This window comes from Atheta coriaria, unplaced genomic scaffold (genome assembly GCF_025399875.1).
Source record: "Atheta coriaria isolate IRGN ID8LTWV9N9 unplaced genomic scaffold, Caltech_Dcor_3.1 hic_scaffold_7_pilon, whole genome shotgun sequence".
NCBI lineage: Eukaryota > Metazoa > Arthropoda > Insecta > Coleoptera > Staphylinidae > Dalotia > Dalotia coriaria.
In genome coordinates, this window is record NW_027045449.1 from 7456421 (window position 1) to 7466894 (window position 10474).

A 10474-nucleotide genomic window follows, 5' to 3' on the forward strand; every position below is an offset into this window, starting at 1 on the left:
GTCGTTTTTCACGTTCGCGTCCGATGCCCATGCCGCAGCCAAACACACCTATCTTTAGTCACTGCGTTCGCGCTCGTCCGTCCGCATCGTTATTGTTAATAAAGACGCTCTTCTAATCACTGTGTCGCAGAGACAATAACTAATAAACATCAACCGAGCGCGCGCACGATAGGCCCATTACCGATTACACCTTAAAATTGTTATTATCTCGGTCGCGGTTTACTGCTTGGGTGACGATGTGAAATTACTCCTGGAAGCATCAATTCCTTTAGCTACCTATCAAAAAAGACAATGCAAAAATAATTAATATTTGAAAATTGCTTTTTGACTTGTCGTCCATGAGAATGTAATACTTGTCGTTTGACACTTGTGCAAACACCCAACTGTGTTTATCAACCTTAATTTTTACCCAATATAAAGAGGAGCATTGTTGCCATCCATGGAATGGGTTTACTTATAATATGTTTGAACATCTTATCGCCCTATATTTCCAGAACTTGAGATTGCACACTCTGGCGGAGTTCGGAAATGAATGGGTAGCTTTATGAGTAATTCTCTGCGACGCAAATTCAGAAATGCAAAACTATTTGCACAGAAAGTTTGTAAATAGAAAATGCGCTAGTTAATCATGGCCTTGAAACTCAAATTTTAAAAAGAATACAGAAGCGGCAGTAGGAAATCGATGACTAATTCGCCGAAAGCAAAATGATAGGAAGTAGGGCTGAATATAGACTCCAAGCTAGTTAATTGATCGGTAAAATTAGAGGGTCGATGGCGAAAGGTGAAAAATTACCGTCACGTGTTGGGCGTACGGTTTTCGGTATTTGGTTCGATTGCTAAGCGTATCTGAACAAACAGGAGATGTTTACCATTTAAGGAGCAGACAGACGTGCGGCATTTTGTCTGTTGTCTTTAAAATTAAAATCGCGTGCGGCAAAACGTCACGTGCACAAGAGGGCGAGGGTGGTATATTTCCGAAAATATCTTTATGTCATCTGGTACGGTGTGGTCAGAAAAACAAAACTTAGAATAACCGATGTTGTAAAATTAGGCCATGTTCAAACACTATTGAAAACTTGCGTCATTTTAATATGATTTTTTTATTATAAGTCAACAATGAAATCTAAGATATGATCCAAATGTTGAATAGATTCATTGAACGCGCACGCACTTTAAATAATAATAGGTCAATAATGCCAACGTATTTTCTACTTGACGTCTTCATGCAGTATTGATTCACGCTTGATTTTCTATTATCCCATATACGCGACGGGGAAATTATCTCGACGAAATATCGGTGTCGCGGCATTCAAATATCCCTCTCGCCGGTATCGTCCGCGCTGCAGACACACAGCGATCCGCGTTCAGCGATAACCACTTGTTTTGACATATTGTTGTGGTCGCGTTGCGTAACTCAATACGCAACAACGAGACAAGACACAAACAGCCGCCTTGTTTTCTCATTCTTTTGTAAATCCATCTTGTCGCCTGCCGTCATTTCATAGGTTAAGAACGAGAACACCTAGAGATCTTCTTAGAACATGCGTTGCACTCAGAATTATGTACCTAAACTAGAAACGCTACGTGTTTGCAGCAAAATGGAATGCGTTACAATGAGCGATTAGAATCTGTGGTCTCGCAGAGCATGTAAACTCTAAAACGCACATATATACAACTTCGAAGTATTTTACTTGGTTTCTAGACGGTAAGAAAATTCTAACCTTTAACGTCTGTACCATATCTTAGTGAATTTGCACACCGAACGCAGTTACACCTGTTTGTGCGTTTGTAAAGCAAGATTATAAGTGCCAAACGTGCACACAATGCGAGAAGCAGGTGTATTTTGCAATGTGTATTTTTTTGAGTCTTTCTCATTTCATTTAGCATCGTTTTACATTACTTTGATTTGTTTTGTGTGAATTTAGTTGGCTGCAGTCTAGATTAGCAAAATTTCCGTTTTATATTGGAGTGCGTTCTGACTTTCCCACATTATCACATCAAATGCAATTAACCCCGCATGTTTATGATGGTTTATGGCTGCTACGTGTCTTTGGCACACCTGACGCGAAGGGTAAGTGGTGAGAAGGAAATTCCTCCAGTGCTTAATCTTATTATGCTGTTTACAGCGCGTGTCCAACTTTTCCTTTCTTCTTATTATGCGATTACATGAACTTTGCGTTTGTGGAGAAACCATGCTCCAAAAAATTCCCACTATAATAATAATAATATACCAGATGTAATGAATGAAATTGGAAAAACCATGATTATTTATTGTATAGGCAGTAACTGATTTCAATCTACACAGTTGAATGAAAGCGTAAAAATTTGAAACACTAACTACTAAAGGGTTAAACTAAAAAAATGATATTCGTTTCATTTTCATTATACTAATGGTGGTTTAGTTGAGGATATGCGCCGACGCGAGTAATAACGCACCTGGTTCGGTACTCGGTTCAAAGTGCAGAGCGCGGTAGCCACCGAATAACACGTCGGGGCGCTTTTAAAACATTGCTCAAAGCACTGCTGACACACCTGGTAACATGCCACCGTCGCGCCGGTCGGGCGCAAGCAAGTGAAGTATTCTAGTCTCGTTCGAGCGCTCCGACATCGAACAAAAAGCTCGGCGAACAAATTAAGGGTGAATTTATTATAATAATGGCCCGTATATAGGTACCCTTGATCATCCGATACACTTTCTCGGCCGCCTATAACCTTAAATAGTTTTTTTACGGATTATTTTTTGTTTTGTTTAGAAGACGGTCGAGTAGTGAAAACAAAACAAAATACACCAACCCGGTTTACATTAACCATCACTAAACGCGGGCATTCGTCATGTCGATTACAATCGGAAATTGAATCTAATTGAAACGCAGGTAGCGCCCTCAAAACAAATAAACAACGAAAAGGGTTTAGTTAAACATGAAATTAATTAAAATTTGTTTCACTGATACCTTTCAAACTACTTATAGATTAATTTGATTTTAATCATCGGTCAAAGATATAGGGCGCTTCGGTTTAATAAATTAACAGGATTATAAAGCACATTTTGTTTAATTTGTTTCATAAACTGGACACGACAGCCACGAGGTGAGGTTGTCGTCGTGATCGAACAATAAAAGCGAATTGTGGCGTTCGATCGTTTGCAGATTGTGCCAATGCACAATATCAATGAATGTCGTTGTATTAAATTACACTCGGGCTCTTGTAGGCGGCGGGACGAGCGTTGATTTACAACAATTTCCGCGTTCATTCCCATTTCCTTACTGCAGCATTTCCACATTACGGCGCTTCTTTGATCATTTTTATACAATACACAATATACACTTGCAAAATAAGGTGTGATGCTATTTTGTAAATCGTCGTTGGTCGTTGCTTCGACGCGTGTGATTTATATGAAAGTAACAGCTTAATAAATTAATAACCAATTATTTTGCGGTTGTGAGTAATGGCATTTACAACGGACGTAGATATATTCACCTATTAAGTAGGTAGGTATGTTATATTTACTATTTCGAGAGTTGATAATCGTAATATACTCTAATAAATAATTAAACGTAATTATGCAAATCATAATGGATTCATGCTCGCTTTTATGTAATTGTCGTTAATTGCGGCTGCACGGCACGACCTGCAACAACAACAACGATAATTGCAAATACTATGTTTATTAAATCTCAACCAACATTTTAAGCACTTGTAATTAGCGTAAAGAGTCCGATTGTTCAATGCAATAATCGTATACGTAAATATTCCAAATGCTATAAAGTTATAGAGCAATCTGTTGAAGTTTTCATGCCACCCAACAAGGCGGTAATTAAATATGAGAATAAAGTGTATATTTAATTCAATTCATTGCGAGTTGCTGCAAATGCATGAGCTTCGTCATTTATGGTACTGTGAGAAGTGATGTTGGTTGCACGAATATTATTTTGAAAAAGCCTGACATTTACAGTAAATCAATGGGTATGTGTTTGTGTGGTAACAGTTGTGACAAGATAGTAAGTAATATATTTCCCTATATATTCAATACAATATAGGTACCTATAATGCTCGTATTATTCGCTTACACTTGTATCAAGCAAAAATATTTCCACCGCAAGTTTATCAGACACTTGTGGTATAAAAGGTGTTAAATAAATAAGTTCCCTTTGCATTACTCCAGAAAGACAGGAAACAATTTTTGATAACTCTATTTGCATTTTCAACCGCGTGAAATAGTCATTTATAGACAGATGCGTAAATGATGAGAAGACATTAGTATTACATTAATAGAGTGGAAATATAATCATTGAAATCAATTTAATTTGCATCGTAGTGGTGTGGTTTAAATCGTCTGGTGAAAACTCGCCAGAAGTAAAATTCACTGGAACGTAACAACGAAGCGTGGGCCCGTCGAGATTTTTATAATAGCACCTGTTTCCTACGATTCGCGGCAGCCCGCCGACTGACCAACGAGTTGATATAATGGAATTGGTATGTTTACGTACAATGCATGCAATGCGAGCACAATCAGGACATTACCATGAACATGCAAAGTGAAGTGAATATACTCGTACATCTTTGGCATTTGCAATGACGACTAATGTTAACTTAATATTAATATCACATCAACTATTTTTGATCAGAGCACAGAACACAACAAGTCAATTGATGCTTAATATGAAAAAAAAAAAAGATAACAAATTGATGTCACAGAAGAACACAACACGACTACGCAACATTTCATGGGTACAAACTGCGCTTGTGTTGCAACAGCGGCGCCATTCAAGGATTTCTTTGGTGTTCCTTCTTTTCGCGCGCCGACGACGGCTAGCTGGTGACTTATCTATCGACTCTGATTCCACGTACATTATATTCGCGCGATGAAGAGTGAAACTAGAAACTTGTAGGCAGCAGTGCAGTGTGTGCGCGCGTAAAAATCAATCACGACGACGACGGCGACGACGACGACGTCGAGGAACGAACCGCCGAACGCCGCAATATCTCTTGCATTATTCTAATTTATGACCTGATCGATATTTGTAGGGTATATTTGTTATTTGCACTTAGCTTTTATAACATTTATGCACGTCTCACTCTAGCCAGATCACTCGCTCGTATTTAGCCGCGGCGCGTATGATTTGATTATGAATATAATGGCAATAATAATAATAGCCGACGACGATTCTTGTTAAATGGAATGAATAAGCAATTCGTTTCCGCGAAGCACGAAGCTACCAAAAGCCAAGCCTCTTTCTCTTTCAAAACAGCGCGCGGACTAGTAAAAGCACACAAACACATGCAAATGCACGTATGCACGCCTATAAATGTGTGCATATGCAATTTTATAGATTAAGTGCAGAGCTTCGAATACGCTGGAAGCAAACCGCTAGACATAAAATTGATAGTTTATTGTTGAAAGTTCCCCCGAATAGGAAAACTTGCCGAGCAACAAGTATAACATACAAAAGGCAGCGAAGAATAGAGTTACCCACATGATACTTTACGCGCGCGTACATATAACTTGCGAATATTTTGCATGGTGGCGCCAGCGATTTCTATATCGGGTGCGCAATCGTAATTAACAAATTATTTAATGTCGCCGCTGAACGCCGTGCAATTCCAAGAAGTTTCATAACATTTTAAACCAATCACAACAACATGTTTATACAATCCGCTTTCAGTTTGATTAAGATTTATTAACAAATTCATGAAATTATTAAATGACTGTGAGAATTTTTCAGTTTTTGGATGAACGTGATATTTTTAAAACAGCGTAATAAAATGGCTGGAAACATTTTAAAGGTAATACCCAAATTGTTGTCAGATGAAAATCAAGTACTTCTGGAGTCCAGATGTTGGAATTGATTCTGGCGGGGAATTGGGAGGTAATTGTTCACAATGTGCTAGTTGCTGGTACAAACTAGAAGTTAGGTGATTGTCGTTTGGCGCTCTTTTGAATCCGGCACGATGTTGGGTCCGCATCTGTCTCGCGGCCGGGCAAAAGCCCAGGTTGAATTACGTTTATAAGGGGGAAATACAACCCAACCCAGAATGCATATTGCACACCGACCGTCCATTTCCCATCACTTCCGATTTTTTTTTCGATTTTTCATCGTCACACATAAATATAAAACGAATGAATCATTCGCCATTAGGCAATAACTAATAATTATGTACCTACATGCTCCTCAGAGAGACATTAATTGAATAATGAATATTATATTTCTTTAGATTTACATATCTTAGCATTACTTAATTCCTTCTATATTTAATTTTGATTCTGTTTTACGTACCTATAGTTAATACTTCGAATCACATTACATTACAATACACTCATTTAAAACAGTTTAGCTAGTTGTAGTTGTAGTTAACAACCGAATAAACAAACAATGCTTAAAGTGTTCAATTGTCAATATTATTATGATCATTCGATTGTTATTGTTGCATTTATCTTACTGGTTACAAACACTGATGAATATATAAATAATAAAATTGACGTGAGCATCAAGGTAAATTTCAGCTTATGATGATTAGCTTAAACGCTTTCAGTTTACTACCAATCCGTTGGTAATAAAATAAAATTTGTTATTTGTTGTTGGTTGTTGACTGAGCAGAGATATTTTGAGTCAACGCAAACAAACAGCGACAAACACAGTCAGAAACAGGCTTTAATTGCACTTGGTACCTATTTATTTCTGCAAAACGGCGTCTCACTACCTTTTCAAATTTTAACATTATCGCTTTAATGATATTTGTGTACCGAGAATAGTTTATTCACTAAATGTATGTTTGCGCGGGAAATAATACTGATAACTGCGATGGAAGGTGGAATTGTATATTTATTTAATCAGTAAGCAGTGCACGTTTTCAATGATGTACTTTATGTTGCTGGAATAACGAATAGGTATGTTCAATATTCGTTGTGACGATGGAATATTTTGGCGCGAAAATATGGTATCACACGTCACCACATGCCAACGTGCTTTACCTGCATACTGGCGGTACATATTTTAGGGTAGGTCTGTTTAGATTCAATTGTTCGTTCAAGTTATGCTAGTTCTACTAAAAACTAGTTTAACACATGCTCGGTATATATAAATATTATACATATTCAATATTACTACGCATCCCTTTATAATTAATTATCTGATAGGCAGATATTCACTAAAACGCATTGAGGAATCAATGAGATAGAAACAAAGCAATTAATCATGCATCCATCAATTGAATATATCAATAGGTATATCAGAATGTGTCTAAGCTGCTTTCGGCAATAGACATTGTGTCGAGTTATCATATGACAATTTGGACCCGGGTGCCTCTGCAGAAGGTAAGGTACACCTGAACCTGGGCTATTATGAAATGCGCATATGTACACTTTCCAAAACGCATAGGTACACATGTAGATGGTAGACTACGGGTCGAGGGGTGCAAAACCTTTTCAATGCGCGCATATTTCAGCACACACATACGCACACAACTTCCTTTGAATAGGCGACGGCGAGCACGCAGCAGCGCGAGGGGTGTTTATTCGTAACGGTCTTAAAACATACATGTGCATACACATGCGAGCGAGCAGCTGGCTGGGTGAGCGCGTGCCTGTGCTTTACCGCCCCTTGGTGTGCACATGTTTGCGACAGAAAGAAAGCAACACGATCGAATGCCAACATTACCAGCAAATCAAATTATATGATTTTCTATGTATCATTAGTTTTAGCACAAATTACCTATTGCATAATGTTAAAAAAAAATGTTGAATTTGTTAATTTTTTTGTATAATTTATTCTAAATACTCGTGAACGCAACGATTAAAACTCATTAGGATTAGCAGGCACGTTGCATCTACTTAAGACTGATATTATTAGGTTTAAGTGTAGCGTTGACGCTCGACGCACGGTGAGGTTCTTTAACTCCACCGGTAGCACACCTGTTTCCCCCACCTCAGGCACCAATTTAATGCCTACGAACTGTGCAGTTGGTAGATCGAGCGAAGCTTCCTCGTACACGGATTGGCCGGGCGGCACGTGCACCTAATAGTGGGGGCTGCTATATATATCGCAGCTTGAAGCTTGGAAAGCAGAATCATCGCCAACCTCGATCAGTTCACACTGTCGAAGAGCTTAGCCCAAGCCATCTAGTGCCTTCCGACTTGAACACGTTTTACGTCCGTGCGTGGTCAACAAAAAACTTGTGCTATAGAACATTTAATCAGTGCCAACTATTTTTTGGATTACTTTACCGCTTCGTTGTTATGATAGAGAAAATGTCTGTTCCTATCATGGCCAAAAACTACAGCCACTGTCCTCTTAAAAAGAGGCCCGTGCATATAATCGAATCCGAAGGTAATTATCTCACACAAATGATATAAATTTTACACTTCACAAGAGTGTTCTTTTTGATGTTTTTATTTTGTATAAATTTGAAATTAATATTTTGGTTTTTCTTCTTCCAGAACCTGAAAACCTGAGTACAAAACCGGAAGATCTCAGCATTACCGGCCGTTACACTAACAAATCACCATCACCATCGATCTCAGCATCATCTCCGGTTTCTTCCTTGCACACTGCCTCACCAGCATCTACGCCATCAAGCTCACCAGCTCACGAAATCGTCTACCCCAAAGCCGAATATCCCGCCAACCTAAAACCAGACGGTTTTCAATTCCGCACATCAATTTCTCCTGACTATGACGCTCCGCAACAGTGGTATCAGAGTGTCTACTCCCCTCATTCACACTATCAGTTCATGTACCATCCATACCACCAACAACCCGCCTACGAATACCTACGGAGTCCAACCTACAGCGAAAATTCGCTCTCACCGCCGCACCATGTGCCCACCCAGCCTCTCGCTCCTCTTGCGCTAAGACCCAACGTTTACCACCAAATCGATCAACATAGTCTCAGTCCTAATTCATCTACTACATCACCGCCGCCACCCTGCAACGCCGAAGATCTCTCCGCCGAAAAGCGTCGCCAAGGCGTCCGCCATAAATGCCCAGACTGCGGTAAAAGTTACTCCACGTGTTCGGGTCTTTCGAAGCATCGCCAGTTCCATTGCGCCGCCGGCGACGGTCCGCGAAAATCCTTCAGCTGCAAGTACTGCGACAAAGTGTACGTCTCGCTGGGCGCCCTCAAGATGCACATCAGGACGCACACGTTGCCGTGCAAGTGCAACATTTGCGGCAAGGCCTTTTCGCGCCCGTGGCTATTACAAGGTCACATCAGGACGCACACGGGCGAAAAACCCTTCTCGTGCACCTACTGCAATCGCGCCTTTGCCGATCGCTCCAACTTGCGCGCTCATCTGCAGACTCATTCGGACGTCAAAAAGTACTCGTGCCTATCCTGTAGCAAAACCTTCTCGAGAATGTCTCTGCTTACCAAGCACTCCGAAACTGGTTGCGGTGCTGGACACATGATCAAATCAGAGAAGATGTTTTGAAAAAACCTCCACAATGGCCCGAAAAGTGCTTCTAAAAGACTGACACGTTGTACAAATGTATTTTTTTCCTATTTTTTATACGATACCGAGTTCGTGTGCCAAGGGTCACGATAAATATGCGCAAAATCTGTAAATAGTGCATGTATATAGATATGTTACGTTTAAAGTTCTACTAAGTTATAAGAAAGTTAATATATTTCGAATTTACAATCAAAACAGTTCAAAAACTACGCACACTCAGATTGCCACACTTGAATGTAAACTACTTTTTAAAAAATATTGAATGTGGCAACCTGACGTACAGCGACTTGTAAAGGGTAGTAGCACAAACTAAAAAATAGTAACGTTTGTATGAAGGTATATGTTACGAACATAAATGCTATTTTTGTAAGAATATAAAAGTATTTTCTAGTCATTTTAGTCTCAAAACAATAACGAGAAATAATAAATCTCGTAGAAGTAAGAAAATGCCATTGTACACCTATTTGTGCCTTACAACAAATTATTATATTTTGAATAAAAGTTTTTTATAAAAAAATATTTTCGTTTTTTACTATTTTTCAGGGCGAAATTAGTGATATCGATGCACCATTTCATTAAAATTAAAAGAAAAGTAAAAGTAAAGCTTATACCTATAAAGGGATTTAGTTTAAAATTGATGGAAATCCTTAATAAAATTTATCTCTTGTGATCCTTTTTTCGTTTTGATGGAATGGAAGAAAGGATGCATCAAAAAGTCAATAAATTGTGCAGCCATATATGGATGTTAACGACGCAAAATATCAATAAACGACAACCAACTCCAACACCAGTCCCGGCTTTATTTTTATATTCTATGAATAAATTTGTTGCGAGCGCAGTGATTTTAACGCGGGTAATTCATACAAGTAACCTGACTTCTATTTAAGGATTGCGAGCATGGCTAAGCTTATTTGTCAAACTTTTACTTACAAATATTCACGCTTTCAAGTAAACATATTGGTATAAATATTAAATAACTAAAAATATATAAATTTCTTTTCGTTTGCGAATGTAATGTTCTTTGTTA

The 10474-nt window shown here is 38.7% G+C and overlaps 1 protein-coding gene across 1 annotated transcript; it reads left to right on the top strand.

Annotated features, from left to right (window-relative positions):
• The first annotated feature begins 8075 nt into the window (after nt 1-8075).
• On the top strand, nt 8076-9841 carry LOC135796188 (zinc finger protein SNAI2-like). The gene is made up of 2 exons (XM_065308116.1): nt 8076-8324; nt 8435-9841. The coding sequence occupies exons 1-2, from the start codon at nt 8234-8236 to the stop codon at nt 9424-9426; spliced, it is 1083 nt and encodes a 360-aa protein (XP_065164188.1). The 5' UTR covers nt 8076-8233; the 3' UTR covers nt 9427-9841.
• The last annotated feature ends 633 nt before the right edge of the window (nt 9842-10474 follow it).